Here is a 16,886-nt window from a genome sequence, read left to right as displayed (position 1 = left end):
TTGAGGTGTGGGACAGGGGTTCCAGCTGGGGGTATGGGCTCTAGGGTAGGGATGGGGATGAGGGGGTTCGGGGTGCAGGAGGAGGTTTGGGATGTGGGCTCCGGCTGGGCAGCACTTATACCTCAGGCAGCTCCTGGTTGGCAGTGCAGTGGGGATAAGGCAGGCTCCCTGCCTGCCTGCCCTAGCTCTGTGCTGCTCTGCTACTGGAAGCGGCCGGCATGTCTGTCCCCTAGACGGAGGGGCCAGGTGGCTCTGCATGGTACACACTGCCTGCAGGTGCCAGCTCTGCAGCTCCCATTGGCCGCGGTTCCCGGCCAATGGGAGCTGCGGAGCTGGCACCGTGGGGCAGCACCCAAAGCTTCCATGATCGCCCCTCCGCCTAGGGGCCACAGAGACAGGCAGCTGAGAAGGAACTTAGCCACACAACCCCATATAGCCTCTATGGGGAGCACGGGGATGTGTGGGGCACACGTGCAGGCCGAACAGACACTTCTATCAAAAATCTCCGATCAAAGGCACTGGCACACCTAAAGTGGAGCACCCACAGGAACACTACTCCAAGAACTGCAGCATTCCAAACATTAAGGTTATAAGTTTTACAAAAATAATATATTTTGTAGGTGAACTTGTAAATGAAGAGGACCCATATAAAATATAGCTCTATAGTCTTGTAATAATGCTACATTAGATCCATCTAAACATTTGTCAGGCAACACGTTAGAGTTCCAAGCACAAACTTGACTTGAGTTTCCACATTTCAGGCTTAGAAGTAGTACTTATGTCTCCAAGATAAAGGTCAAGTATCAACTATCCACAATATCCATTCAGCAGCTCAAAGAAAATCCTCTGGAGTGAAGCTCAACTGCCAAACAGCCATTGTTATAAGAGATTGGGAAATAAATCTAAAATTACCCATGATAAAAAAAGCAGAGAGACTCAATCACCTTTTAACACAGGGAATACATCAAATCCAACTGTCAGGAGGAGAAAAAAAGATATACTTTTTTTAATTGTTCCTTGTCATATTGCATGACTAAAGGTTTTACTTTGGAACACAGGACTAATATGTTAAAAAGCAATCAGTTTATTCCATAAGTACTCTCTGCAGTAAGACAGTGTAGAAGTGTTAAGCAATTCTCAAAACTCTTCTTCAAGTCTAACTTACTATGGTTCAAAGTCTGCCCTCACATACATCCACAATTTCTAGTAACTTGAACAGGAGTTGCATATTTTGAGTCACATGTGCAAAACTTAGACATTGTACTTTAATTGAAAAAAAAAAAAAACAACTGAAAAGCAATAGAAAAGTTCGCTTTTAATCCAAATTTTCCTTATTGCCATTCTTTCCCCACAGTTTTGTTACAGTTTAGCAAACTTTTAAAAAGTTGAAAGGTATTATGTACTAAGAGGGCTTCTATTTTGTCCCTCTGCATTTCTATTTTCATTTCCTGCATATTTCACTGCCATTGATGTTAGGATAGAAACAAGGTTATTGGTCCAGCAAGTTCTAATCCACACTATTTAATGTCAGGAGCACTAGCAGCTCAATCTTGACATATTCAAATATTTAAGGGGCAGACAAAACTTCCATTGCCAATTAGAGAGGAAAAAATATATTCTGGAAGCTATGTCAGATAGCTGCATTTCATTGATTGTGAACAAGTCATGACACGTTATGAGACTATTATTCTTGTATGATGAAGCAAGAGGTCTTGGAATTATAAAGTATTTATTTTGCACTTTTATTTAAGGTAGAAAGCAGATCAATATTCAACATTTGCACAAGAGTGAAAGATGTCCTTAAAAAAGAATATACAATATAAGGAGATAGAGAACATAAGTTTCCTTCTCTTATATTCAACTGAAATCCTTTCACAATAGGTGTGCAATGTTCCACATAAAACTACTTACCTTATCAACATGTTCCTTAGAATTGTGAAGTCACAGTGTTCACCATTTTCAACTGTGGGGAAGAAGGTAAAATGTATGTTAAGACAGTGTAACCAAAACTTGTGTCATACAGGAGGTAGAGGGAGATATTGAGATTGAATATATTTGAGCATTAATGTTTTCCTATGTATAAATCTCCCATTTCCCTACACGTGCCCCCATATTTCTTTTCCAGAGAGAATTTTACACTTTTCATTCCAGATTACGTCAAAAAGCTTAACAGACACATCACTCAACCTACCACTGAAATGCAGTAGCTGTTGGAGGGTACGTAACATTTCACAAGCTCAGGGCAGAAAGTGAAGAACAATTTTCAAATGTAACAGGTGAATTTAAAGTGACACCAACTTTTAAAAAATTGTGTTAATTTTTTCATCTATATTGATACAAATAGCACCTAAGATTACTATAATTGAAAGATGAGAGAGTTCTAAATGTCAATGTGTACTTAATGAAACTAACTAAATAATGGCTGTTTAATGTACAGCTTCCTCTACATGGGGAAGTCTCAGTGCAACAGAGAGAAAAATATTTAAGATATATCATAAGAAAATGTGATTGTAAAATAAATTGGTAGGGGAATTCAGGGGCAAGTGTAGTACTTTAAATTACACTTAAAAAAATTGATTAGATTTCAAGTTGACAGTGCCTCTATGCAAGTAGAAAGCAATAATCCCAACTGCATTTAATCATGATTCTGGAACAGACATCCATATATAGGTTTGCAAAGAGCCACTGAACCCTGTACTATCTGAGACAAATTCCATATAGATATGTTACAAATTTTGGATTGCCATATTACCACATAAAAATACAAAATCAATTTTACAAGTGAAGTGACATCAAATTTGATACCAGGTAAGGTCTGCAAATTTAACAGATATAACTTCGAAAAATTTACTGTTGTAATGTCTGAACTTCATAGTACTGGAAGCAGACACAAATAAACCACACTTTTATGCATCACCTTTAAAATATTTACATACGAGTAAAGGTATTTAAACAATCCAGGAACTTTAAGACTATATGTTGACTTCGCCAGAGAGCAAGGGTAAGAAAAATCAGCACATAACTGACTAAACTCATTTTCCTAGTCCCCAGTGTCCTGATTTGCCAACTTCTTCCCCAAATAAGGCTCCAACACACCAAGCCACGTGCCATCACACCAACCATGTGACCTCTCCTGAGAACAAAGTCTATCAGGATCAGGAAAATCCTGTTTTTAAAATGTTGCGTGTATTATGTATATTTACTTCAGAAAGACCAAATCTATCTTTAATTACACCCAATTAATCAAAAGTTCTTAAATTAAAAAGGAACTATGTAATCTGACAAAGAATCCTACAGTAAAAGAAAAATGTAGTACACTATATTGACAGCAAATCCCTTTTCAAATGAGAGTTATAAAAGTTTGTTTTTAAAGTAAAGAACGGTAGCACCATTTAGTATTTCAAATGTCTAAACCAAGAGCCTTAACATCCCCCCCCCCCAATGTTCTACTGCAGCTGGTTTATACTCTACACCAAAACCCATTTCCTGTCAGACATGCACTTCAAAGAACTACAGCACTTCCTTTAACGTATATGTACATAGTGTGCTGTTTTGTTTAGTACTGCATTAACTTGGTTCACAGTTAAGCTGCTTTAAAAAAAATTGGCTTCATAAAGTGTATGGATAAGACAATTATTGTGGTAAATACAATGTAAAACAATCTATGGTGGTCACTCCAACGTATGTTGCAGCTGGGTGCATACATATGCAAACCAAAGATACAATAAAACTTCCGGTTTCAGAGTAGCAGCCGTGTTAGTCTGTATCAGCAAAAAGAACAGGAGTACTTGTGGCACCTTGGAGACTAACAAATTTATTTGAGCATAAGCTTTCGTGGGCTACAGCTCACTTCATCGGATGTTCTTTTTTTAATAGAACTTCCCTTCGCAAAGGCAGCTGTTGAAGCCTCTGTGTTTGGGTTTTCATATACCACATTTATCATGCATGCAAAGAGGTAATGAATGGTATGCAGCAGGCAAATAATATTAAATAATAACAGTTCTCATAAAAACCAGTTATCTTCAAATCTATACTAAAGCAACAAACTACATATATTTCCACTTACAACAGGTACAAAAAAGCAAATATCAAACTTTAATTAGACTTTACATGGGTTGTTAAATGAAAATGCATCTTTGAACTTAATGTAAGATAAAATTTTCAGCATGTTCAACTCTAAAGTCAACAGCTTTAGGGAAAACAACAATTTATTATAGTCTAGTGAAAATAAGATAATCTGCCAGGAATTTTAAATTGTATTTATTCTAGCCTAGATGATCAAACAAACATCCCTAATGTGAAAGCCCCTGGAAACGAGAGACTAGGAAACGGATAGTTTATGTAATAAACCATATGGACATTTCTGCAACACTGAAGTGGAAATATTATGAGCACTAGTAAACAGCTGAACATCAAGCATAATCTTGTTTATGTAATGAAGTATGAACTGAAATTAAAGTAAGATACTGCAGTTTAATTACAGTTCACTGGACTATACCGCCATGGGTCTTGAACAGATGATTCATAAGCAAAAACTTAAGTATATCTTTTATAAAACATTTAACTTTGGCAAGACTGCATTTGTTCTGAGGCTGGAAAAAGATGCTTTACACAAACTGTAGCACTGCTGAACAAAATCTGCAGGTTTTATTAAGTTTTCAGGTGCAAATACTTTAAAGTAAGTTAAAGTGTTTGAAGCAAAGACTGCAGTTTTTTTACATCTCAAGTATGCACTTACATTACAATTAATAAAAAAGCGACAAATACTGAAAAAAAGTTTACCTTCCGCAACACCCCAAGGATATTGCCTTCCTCTGACTCTCTTGCCATTGACTTCAATGATAGTATTACTACCTACCACAGCAAGAGGTAAACGGTCCTAAAAGATACAAAAAAGTATGATTTTTCAATACCAACGTGTCTTCTGCCTAAAGATATTGAAATAAAGCATAAGTATAAACTTGATACAAAACAAAGTGGAGTTTTATTATTCTGTAATCCAGCTCACCAAAAGTTCAGGGAAGCTTGTACTATTACTGATATGTACCAGTTACAGGAGATTTATCCAACTTTGAAATTCTCTGTATTCTGATTGGTCTGTAAATCTGATACAGTGATTTTATAGATCATATAGCATGCAACCCCATGTACTGATTAACAAGGGTTGTCAGCCAGTCTGAGTACAGGGTTTTGATCACTGGTTATTTCTCAACCTTTACAGTGATTATGTAATTCACTAGTCTTAATGGCTATTATAATGTTTGCTTTGACTGAATCTTGTACTCATAACTTTCGAATTGATTGTGATCAAAAATGGCTGCCTTGGCTGATGCAGAACTCAAATTTACATAAAAGAAAAGCTGTCAATTAGTTTAAAGCAATATTTTACAAAGTTAACACCATCTCTCTCCTACCTCTATTCTGCTTTTCAGTGTATAGGCTAGCAAGGCTCATCACCAGATCAATTCCTATATCTGTTTGTGTTTATCCTGGGAGAATCCTAGGTCTTCCTCATTCTAATTCTTTTCAATACACAATGCAAACAAAAATATTACATCTTTTCTAGGAAGAAGAACCTTGTTAAACCATTGGGAATAAAAAGAAATATAGCTGGGGAAATGGACTGAGGGAAACAAAATATGATGGAATGCAGTATGAGAGAAGGACCAAGGGTTTTTCAATTGTTTAAAAGTTTGAGCTTTTCGCACTTTGAGGGCCCTTTTTGGTTTTCTGCTGCTTTTCTCCTCAATTGCAGTTTTAGCATACCAATCACTAGAGGGTGCTTCTATTTAACTCTGTAATAAGCGTACCCTGTGCGGTTGCACACCTATGCTTTGGGCCTCCAAGTTTATTACTTATTTAAAAAAAAAAAAAAAAAAAAACCAAAAAAATTATTAAAAAAAAAAAAAAAAAAAAAAAAAAAAACCCTACCAATTATTCTACAGCACTGGTTCAAAACACAAGAGTGTTACTGAAGTGTTCTTGACCACTGATTAATATTTTTAAATAAGGGATTTCGCACAGGATATTGTTACTACATTCAACAGGAAATGTTTTTAAATAAATTATTTGTATTATGGCAGCACTCAGGAATCCCAAACAAGGTTCAAGGACCCACTATGCTACACACAGTACAGACAAGGTAGAATACAGCCATTGTTCCAGAGTTCACAAATGGACATCAAACAGGTAGATGAAACAAACAATGGAGATGGATTGGAAGGATAAGGAGGTAATAAACTCTCATAAAAGTGTTAATTAAATGTATATTGACTATAGTTTTTATTCTAAAATTTACTTTTAAGAAGGGTTGTTGATTAATCGCAGTTAACTCACGTGATTAACTCAAAAAAATTAATCGCGATTAAAAAAATTACTCACAATGAATCAGTTTTAATCACACTGTTAAAGAATAGAATACCAATTGAAATTTAAATATTTTGAATGTTTTTCTACGTTTTCAAATATATTGATTTCAATTACACCACAGAATACAAAGTGTACAGTGCTCACTTTATATTATTTTTATTAAAATATTTGCACTGTAAAAATTAAACAGTATTTTTCAATTCACCCCATAAAAATACTGTAGTGCAATCTCTTTATTGTGAAAGGGCAAATGTAGATTTTTTTGTTACATAACTGAACTTAAAAACAAAACAATGTAAAACTTTAGAGCCTACACGTCCACTTAGTCCTGCTTCTTGTTCAGCCAATCGCTAAGACAAACAAGTTTGTTTACATTTCCATGCTGATGATGCTTGTTAAAAAAATAATGCATTAATTACATTTGTGACTGAACTCTTTGGGGGTATGTCTCCTGCTCTGTGTTTTACCAGCATTCTGCCATATATTTCATGTTATAGCAGTCTTTGATGATGACCCAGCATGTTGTTCGTTTCAAGAACACTTTCACTGCAGATTAGAAATCTCACATTGGTACCTTCTTTGCATTTTGTCAAAAGATAGCTACAGCACTTCACCCAAGGTTTAAGAATCAGAAGTGCCTTCCAAAATCTGAGAGGGATGAGGTGTGGAGCATGCTTTCAGAAGTCTTAAAAGAGCAACAGTCCTATGCGGAAACTACAGAACCCGAACCACCAAAATAGAAAAATCAACCTTTTGCTGGTGGCATCTGACTCGGACGAAGAAAATGAACATGTGTCAGTCTGCACCACTTTGTATCATGAGCATGGACGCATGTCCTCTGCAATGGTGGTTGAAGCATGAAGGGACATACGAATCTTTAGCGCATTTGGCATGTCAATTTCTTGCGACACCGGCTAGGACAGTGCCATGAGAATGCCTGTTGTCACTTTCAGGTGACATTGTAAACAAGAAGCGGGTAGCATTGTCTCCTGCACATGTAAACTAACTTGTTTGAGCGATTGGCTGAACAAGAAGTAGGACTGAGTGGACATGTAGGCTCTAAAGTTTTACATTGTTTTGTTTTTGAATGCAGTTATTTTTGTGCATAATTCTAAATTTGTAAGTTCAACTTTCATTATAAAGAGCTTGCACTACAGTACTTGTATTAAGTGAATTGAAAAATACTATTTTATTTTTACAGTGCAAATATTTATAATAAAAAATAAAGTGAGCACTGTACACTTTGTATTCTGTGTTGAAATTGAAATCAATATATTTGAAAAAGTGGAAAACATCCAAAAATTTTTAAATAAATGGTATTCTATTATAGTTTAAAAGCACAATTATTTTTTTAAAATCACTTGACAGCCCTACTTTTAAACGAAGATTATTCAAAAGCTCATTAAAACGATCTCTAAAAAAGGTCATTAATTCCAACAACAAAATTGCCATCTGCAGGCTTGAATGAAGTTTCTAGTGTGGTCTATCTGGGGGGGGACGGGGCCTGAGTTTAGTGGCCTGCTAAGCAAGGGTAAGAGCTTCCTAACAAGGCTCTAGCCAGATCATCCTTTGATCCCTACTACCTTTAGCATCCCTTGACAAGGGGGTGGGGCTAATTTAGGGAGAACAGGGGTCTAAAAAGCCAGCTCGCAAGCAGAGGAGCTAGCAAACCGGAGCAGCAAACAGGGGAGTTCAGTGAGAGAGTGTTCTCCAGGTGAAGGAGGAGTGATTATGTGACCCTTGGGGTGAGTTCGTTGTGTGCTTGCTTGCCATATGCCTGCTTGATTGAAGTTTATAGTTTGGTCTGTGTGCTGAGCCTAGGCTGAGAGCTTCCTAAGAAGTTTCTAGCCTGCCATTCTTTTATACTTAGAATCCCTTGACAAGGGGGCAGGGCTTACTCAGGGAAAATGAGGGTTTAAAAAGCCAGCTTGTAATTGACCAGATGAGCTAGTGAACAGGGGACTTTTGTGAGAGAGTTTAGAGAGGGAGTGCGAGAACCAGAGACACCTAATAAATATTCTCTAACTTAGGCCAATAACCAGCCCACGCAAAAAAATATACACACAGAGAACAAACAAAACCCTGCACGATTAAAAATAATGCAGGCAGAAGTCGAGTAATTGAGTCGGGGGCTATCCAGTATATTGCACTGAATGCAGCATGTATGTTTACCTGCCTTCTGGGCAGGTGGCATGTTTGTGCATTTGGTGCAAGCAACTCATGGCCCTCAGAGACAGAGTACAGGCTCTTGAAACCAAAGTGACTGAACTGAAGGCACAGAGAGACAAAGTGGTACACAGACGAGACTTTCCGGGACACAGCAGAACAGTCCCATCCCAGACTGACAACCCTTATGCTGTTGAGGAGGATGAAAGTCTTGAGGAAGGAGAACATCAAGCTGGAGTGGAGAGAAATGATCCCATAGTTGGAACCCTTGTTCCAGATGATGTCATGGCATCCTCTCGCACTGAGGATACCTGTCCAGGGGAGGAGGACCCCCGTTATTAGGAAGAGACAGGCAATAGTAATGGGGGATTTGATTATTATAAACATAGTTGGGTTTATGATGACCAGGAGAAGTACATGGTGAATTGCCTGACGAGTGTGAAGGTTATAGATCTCGAGACATTTAGATACACTTATGTGCAGTGCTGGGGAGGAGCTGGTGGTCATGGTACATGTAGGTACCAATGACATAGGGTAGACATAGGGAAATTTAAACTACCACTTATGTCAGCAAAATTTATGTGGCTCAGAGGTGTGAATATTCCACCGCTCTGAGCAACATAAATTATGCTGGCATAAGCACTAATGTGCACAGCACTATGTCAGTGGGAGAGCTGCTCCTGCAGAGCTACTGTCACCCACTGAGGGTGGATTATGTTGACAGGAGGGCTCTCTCTGTCAGCACAGAGCAGCTACACAAGAGATCTTACAGCAGTGCAGCTGCATCAGTACAGCTGTGACACTGTAAGCTCTCTAGTGTAGACATAGCCTTAGGCTGCTAGATGAGTTATTAAAATCCAGGACTTCCTTGGTAGCAGTCTCTGAAACGCTTTCAGATCTACACACAGTCATTTAGACAGGCTGAACTGCAAGGTCTCAATGAGCGGATGAGATTATGGTGTGCAGAGGAGAGATTTAGGTTTATTAGGACCTGGGGAATCTTTTGCGAAAGGAGGAGCCTACATAGGAAAGATGGGCTACACCTAAACCACCACAGAACCAGATTGCTGGCATGTAAAATGTAAGAGGTCACAGAGGCGTTTTTAAACTAAGGGCAGGGGGAAAGATCACAGGTGCAGAGGAGCACACGGTTCAGACAGACACATCCCGTAGTGGAGGATTTATTAAAGGGGATACTCTATATTCTAATAAAGAGGAGAGGATATAACTTGGTAAATACAGGTAGGAACTGAAGCGAAGCAGTCAAACAAAGAAGTCCCATTCCATCACATCACATAAAGGCAGACAACTAAATACTGACAAATTTATAAATGCTATGGTTGAAGTCTAAATACTAAGATGAGTGAACTTGAGTGCCTGGTATTAAATGAGAATATTGATATAACAGGCAACACAGAAACTTGGTGCAATGATGATAACCAATGGGACACAGTAATACCGGGCTACAAAATACATAGGAATGGCAGAGTAGGTTGGGAAGTGGCAGTATATGTGAAAGTCAGCAGAGTAAATATCTTAATTGAATCCAACACTATCACAGAATTTCTATGGATAGAAATTCTATGATTGAATAAGAAGAGTATAGTAGTAGGAATATACTACCAATCACTATACTGGTGATTGTGAAATGCACAGGGAAATTAGAGAGGCTACAAAAACAGAAAACCTAACAATAATGGTGACTTTCAACCATCCCCATGTTGTCTGAGAACATGTTGGCTCAGGATGGGATGCAGAGATAAAATTCCTAGACACCATTAATGACAGCTTCTTGGAGCAACTAGTCTTGGAGCCCTCAAAAAGGGTAAGATCTTCCCTCTCCCCTATGACGAAAGGAAATTATCTATTGGTGAACAGTATGTTGCAAAATGATCTACCTTTATCTTTTTAACCAGCTTATTTTCTTCTTCATCATCTGTTTCTGGAAATTCGTATATTTTAATTTTGTGCTCTTGGATTTCTTTCATAATCTAAAAGTGAAAACATTGCGTTACTAACAGTCAAACAATCAGTAAAATTATTACTGAAGCATGCATTATTTACTTGCTGTCACCTGGTCATTCTACTCCCTCCATTTGGCATTGGGGAATTCTCTGCTTTTTAAACTGACTTTTGCAATGAAGTTAATGCCTCAGATGATTGCTAGTGTACGTGAAAGATAGGTGAAATATACTCAGAAAATCCACCAATAATCTAATTTTTGGAAACTTGTCTGAAATTTAACCGTGGAATTTTCCATTTATTGCACATAATCTAAATAACCTGTTCTTTCAATAAAACTTTCTTCACAAAAGTTTGAATGATTTTCAAGCATAGTTAAATAATACAAGTTCCTACTGTAGTTACTGTTGTCACTCCTACTTCTGTTCACCTCCAGCTCAGCTGAATTGGCACTGCTTGAAGCAGTGTCACCTGCCTGTCCCTCTCAGCAGAATTTGTGACAGGTGGACTGACTCCAGTGGCAAGCACAGAACAAAAATGAAAATGTTAGTGAAAATTTAAGAGCAGCTGAGTGTCTTAAAAATTAAGACTCTCACTGTCCTAATTTCTAAATTACCTATTTGAAAGTTATTTTTAATAAATCTGATTTCAGTTGTCCAGAATTTTGGAATAGGAAAGCGCTATATCATTTAAAAACAGACATTGCTGTGGCTAGAGGATGTAGTGTTTTGTATATAATTTTGCAGCTTGAGAGAGGTTTCTAGTATGCAACTCTAGTGCAAGGTTTTATTTTCAAGAGACTGATTTAGGAAAAAAATTGAAGAATGGCAACAAAAATATACAACATATTAAACAAGCTGCATACTTATTAACAATAAGCAACAACATTCTGCCACCTTCCTCCTATCTTTGTACATGAAGTTCTACATGATAGAAATATCTCAAAATGGAATTCATGTCCGCTCTCCCATGGAGAGCGGGAATGGCATTCCCTTTATAGTCCCAAACCCAATTTTTTACCATGCTGTCTACCTATTTTATTAAAATTGTCTTTTCAGAAGCTGGATCCTCTAGAAACTTGCACTAGAAACAGTACAAAAAAAATTAATTTGCCTCTTCACTTTCCCACTCCTCCCACTCCCCTCAAAAGAACAAATTATGCCACTGCGATGATTCACTCTGTAGCCACCGAGGAGATGACTCTCAAGCCTATTCTACAAATCTAATACACGAGAACAATTTTGCAGCCACACCTATATTACAACAATATCACTATCTTTAAAATTTAAATACTGGAGTTCTGATAAGCAGCTTCAGATTAAGTGTCACATATAACGTCCTTTAGCTAGCTACTTGCTCCTCTTTAGTCTTGATGGTTTCATGCACTTAATTTGTTAACATTTCCATATAACCAATGAGACTGGTAAAACAGGCATTTCACACTTTGTTCTATAACTATCTCAACTTTGAAAGCTCCTTTTCATGCTTTCACTGTTAAAGACACAAATTCAGTACACATATTTCACTCATCAAGAATCCCACAGCACTTTTAATATTTCTCCCCCAAGGATAAGATCGTCCCACCAATATATTCAAAACTAGTGATATGTTACAGTCAGTTTTGCAGCTTTGAGGTACTGCTTTGAAGTTTAATCTTAACTGTATGAAAAATTAAAATTAATTAATTGCATGGAAACCAAAGCACTAAATCAGGATATGTTGTAAATATATATTAATCTTTCAACTCACCTGTTTTTTAAATTGTTGGCATTCCTCAGGTGTAAGTGTGTCTGCTTTGGCAATAAGTGGAATGATATTGACTTTTTCATGCAGGCGCTTCATAAACTCAATATCCAAAGGCTTAAGTCTGAAAAACAGCATTAGAGTCTTGTAATTTAATTCTTTAAGCACTGAACATTAGATCCCCTAAAAAAATATGCTCTGTTTTCCACAGCATTTATCAAACTTAAGAACATAAGAACAGCTGTCCTGGGTCAGACTTAAGGTCCATCTAGCCCAGTATCCTGTCTTCTGACAGTGGCCAATGCAAGGTGCTGCAGAGGGAATGAACAGAACAGGTAATCATCAAATGATCCATCCCCCATTCTTTTGGGAACTCCCCTCCTTGAGGAAAATGCAATCAATTATATCCACTTCAACTCTCATGTCATGTTTAAGGCTAACCTCTTTAAATGTACAGCTCATATGCACCTGACAGGCAGTCCTGCCCGCACTTTGGAAATGCTGACTTACTGGAAGTAAAATGGATGAGTGCACTTGTTACTGCATAAGTCTCTAACAGTAGCAATAGCATATTGTTCACTTTAATGATTTGATGCTTGAAAGTAGGTTCTGGAGACAAGAAGGTGGAATACCACTGCACATTTATATAAATGAGTAATGTGGGCTATAGGTTTCTTGATAATGCTACAGAAGAGTGATTAACTGGAGCATGAACTCTAGGTCTCTCAGTTTTAAAGTGTTCAATTTTATTCTTTACAAAATAATTTTCAAGTTATTTCTTCTGACAGACTGAGAAGCCACAGCACTGACTAAAATAAAAAGCAAGCTTCTTGACATAGCACTACCAAAGATCTTCAGACGTGACCTTCAGAAATATCCTTGTTTTATCCAAGCCTGGGCCCCTCAAACAGGGAGACCACCAACTATGATTATGTAATGTGGACAGGTATCCACCAGGATGATATCAAATTCATTTTCATTTGTTTCTCCATGCCTGACAGTAAGATCACTATCGAGATTACAATCATAGAAAGATGATCTTGTTAGTGATGGAGATGTGAACCATGTCTGAAGTGTCCTAACTTTGTCTAGCATTTCTGTCTGTTCAGGGTAAAGCAGTTCGGTTGTACGAAAGCTCCAAGTTTTTCCCCAGAGCCCTAAAAATTGGCAGTCTCCCTACACTTTATTCTCATGCATTCTTTCCTATTTTAATTATGGCAGGACTTTATTAATACCACCCACCATTCTTTAAACCAAGAGACCTAAATAATCTAAATACTCTGAAACTTCTTAAATGTTGACTACCATCGCGATGCACAATTAGATAATTTGTTGGATAGTCCTAAACCTTCCATCAATCCTGTGAAACAACCCAACGTTCCCAATACAGTTTGTTGTGAAAGCACTTAAGTGTTTTGAACCACCATAATGTGAGAAAAATTCAGATGCAGCTGACCCGTGAAGCGGGTTAAGCACACTTTTTCAATTTCCTAACCCTTGAGATTATGACTCTCCATGCAGTAAATCAGCCTTTGTGGTTGCCACATCTCAAAAAAGATATATTGGAATTAGGAAAGGTTCAGAAAAAGCAACAAAAATGATTAGGGGTATGGAACAGCTTCCATATTAGGAGAGATTAATAAGTCTAGGACTTTTCAGCTTGGAAAAGAGATGACTAAGGGGGGATATGATAGAGGTCTATAAAATCATGACGGGTGTGGAGAAAGTAAATAAGGAACTATTATTTATTCCTTCTCATAACACAAGAACTAGGAGTCACCAAATGAAATTAATAGGCAGCAGGTTTAAAACAAACAAAGGGAAGTATTTCTTCACACAATGCACAGTCAACCTGTGGAACTCTTTGCCAGATAATGTTGTGAAGGCCAAGACCATAAAAGGGTTCAAAAAAGAACTAGATAAATTCATGGAGGATAGGGTCCACCAACGGCTATTAGCCAAGATGGGCAGGGATGGTGTTCCTAGCCTCTGTTTGCTAGAAGCTCAGAATGGGCGACGGGATAGATCACTTGATGATTACCTGTTCATTCCCTCTGGTGTTGGCCACTGTCAGAAGACAGGATACTGAGCTAGATGGACCTATCAAGAACATGGTCTGAAAAGAAAGCCAATTTCCTATCTCTATACAGATGCCCCCCGACTTATGCAATCGTTCTGTTCCGGAAAGCCTTGCGTAACTCGAATTTTGTGTAAGTTGGAAACATATACCCATATATTATGCAAAAATTTCCGCAACTCCAAAATCCTATTTCTGGTTTATGGAATTTTTTCCGTAAATGCGAAAAATTTGCGTAAGTCAGGTCTTGTGTAACCTGGGGAGCGTCTGTACAAATAAACTTCATGGTGCAGCAGTTTCTCATGGACCTGACCTCCATTCAGAACTTGTCAAGACCACCCCTATAGTCTAAGGCAGTGGTTCCCAAACTTTTCAGGGTCACGCCCCCCCTACGCTTGTCCGACCCTCCCCCACTGAAGCTGGAGTCAAGGGCAGGGGGCACGGCTCTTCTGGAGGATAGGTGGGAGAACATGGACAGGGTTAAGGGGGGAGAGGCTGGGGCCAGAGCTGGGGTCAGGTCTGGGACCAGTGCTAGGAACAGAACTGTGGCCAGGGGCTGGGAGCGGGGTCAGAGCCTCAACTGGGCCGCAATCAGGGGTCAAGGCTGGGAGTGGGGATGGTTATGGAGCTGGTTAGGGGCCAAGGCTGGGGCCGGGTGCAGAGCTGGGGCCACGGCCAGAGCAGAGCTGGGAGCAGAGAGGGGCTGGGTTGTGCTCCCTCCCTGCCCCCCACGGGGGCTAGCCCAGGCCCCGCCACCCCACCGAAATGTTCCTCCACGCTGCCCATAGTTTGGGGACCTCTGGTGTAAGGCCTAAGTTTGATAAGAGAGCAACGGAAGTGAATCTATCTCCCCTTCCCCAAGAGATACCTAGCAGTGCTGTCAACCCCCTTTAGGCTAGAGAAAAATAGCTCAAATTCAGAGTCTGTTCTCTTGCCTGCCAATAATGATGACACTAGGCCACCTGAATAGTTCTCTCCTCTTATTTATTTGGAACAGAGTACAAATTGCAAGGTTAAATTAAAATGTACTCTACAGTTACAATGTTTCCCAATTTAAACTGAAACTGACCTACATTTAATTCAATGCTCTGAAAAGAACGAAGAACTTTGAGTGTCAAATGTCAACAGTACAGTGGCACATTCTTCACCTAAATGGTTGTTCGATAAAGTAGAATACCAATTTGGGTATCAATAGGGAATAAAGTTTGTTACTTTCATTTATTTCTTACATTCTGTGCTTGATATTCTAATATTTTAAATGTAAGATGGATTTGACGAATATAGAGGTGAGGCATTATGACAAAACACCTAGACCTCCAAGACTAATACTCCAAGACTAATACTCTAAGATTGTATCTTGGAAACATGCTGCTCTGATTTATAACATGTACAGATATGACTTCAATAAAAAGTTACATTATAAAAAAAAGTTTATACTGGGATTAGATCAAGCCACTGTCAACAGATTTGACTTTGTTTATATTTATACTAACCTCTCATTTAAATTTCTCCCCCACACTTGAATTTAGTACAGGACTGTTCAGGACAGATTGTCAGAACTGGAAAATTAGTGTTATACACTGAATGGATACTACATTAGCAAGGGCGACACAAGCTTCCGCTTCCACCAAAATAACCCAATCCTGGTCTAGAGGACAAACCCTAGGGCTGAGAATTCTGTTCAGCTTCCATGCTGATTAAGTTATCTGAAGGGCCAAGACAATTAACAAGACTGGCAATTGCATGAAGAGTCCACCGTGAGTGGATTTATTCAGTTTATTTCACTTAAGCAGCTGGGAAACTGGATTCAAATCAGCAAAAGGCTGTGTACATTTCAACTCATCTTGTATTTTTAAAATCTATGAAAAATAGAAATTGTTTGTTCCCATGGACAAATGCTGGAATCTCATTTATTCGGTGCTATCGAACCCAGACGGGCTGGCAAAGGCTAAAAAATTTTAAAATACTACATGCACCTGAATTTCTTTAAATAATATTTATAAGGATTTAAAGCTGTAATCCAATAAACTCTCGTGGAAAGGTACTTAGCACTAGCTACTGTATATGTGGAATTTTTAGCTTTTCAACTATAGTTAAAAAAATCAAAACTTCCATTAAGCATCAAAAACAATGCATATTAGTTTGTTAAGAAAAATCACAAACATGGCGATGTGAGCCCATTTTAGCATGTCCAGGCCAAAAGCTTCAAAATTTAACACAAAACTGAGGGGACAATATACTGAAGCAGAGAGGTATTTCACAATGTCATCGGCTGTTGTAAACAGAAATACTGGAGCTAACAGCCTCAAATAAAAAGGGAGTGGATAATTCCAGGGAGTTTTCCATGAGAAATCCAATTCATAAATGAAAAGGGAGTGAATGATGCCAGGGAGTTTTCCATGAGAGATCCAATCCTGGAACTCAATCCCAATTCTTGGTGATTACTACACCCCAGTTTGTTAATCTACTGGGCATGCCATCGGGTTCACTTAATTTCTCAAGCTATTGCTGAGGGTGTGCGTGGTCTTCAGGTGAAAGGAGCTTGCTGTCCCTGTGTTTATTTTTCAGC

The 16,886-nt window shown here is 38.4% G+C and overlaps 1 protein-coding gene across 3 annotated transcripts in view; it reads right to left on the bottom strand.

The window, feature by feature from the left end:
- Positions 1 to 16,886, bottom strand: part of LOC113409504 (septin-7) — a 129,410-nt gene that overhangs the window by 18,605 nt on the left and 93,919 nt on the right. For all 3 annotated transcript variants that reach the window (XM_026663499.2, XM_026663498.2, XM_026663497.2), the window contains exons 7-10: positions 12,247 to 12,364; positions 10,434 to 10,526; positions 4,783 to 4,879; positions 1,912 to 1,963 (exon numbers count right to left, since the gene is read on the bottom strand). In XM_026663499.2, coding sequence (XP_026519284.1) covers positions 1,912 to 1,963; positions 4,783 to 4,879; positions 10,434 to 10,526; positions 12,247 to 12,364 — 360 coding nt within the window. The remainder of the gene's footprint in view (positions 1 to 1,911; positions 1,964 to 4,782; positions 4,880 to 10,433; positions 10,527 to 12,246; positions 12,365 to 16,886) is intronic.

This window comes from Terrapene carolina, unplaced genomic scaffold (genome assembly GCF_002925995.2).
Source record: "Terrapene carolina triunguis isolate 2854851 unplaced genomic scaffold, T_m_triunguis-2.0 Scaffold33723, whole genome shotgun sequence".
NCBI classification, from domain to species: Eukaryota; Metazoa; Chordata; order Testudines; family Emydidae; genus Terrapene; species Terrapene triunguis.
This window is presented reverse-complemented; position numbering and strand designations above follow the sequence as displayed.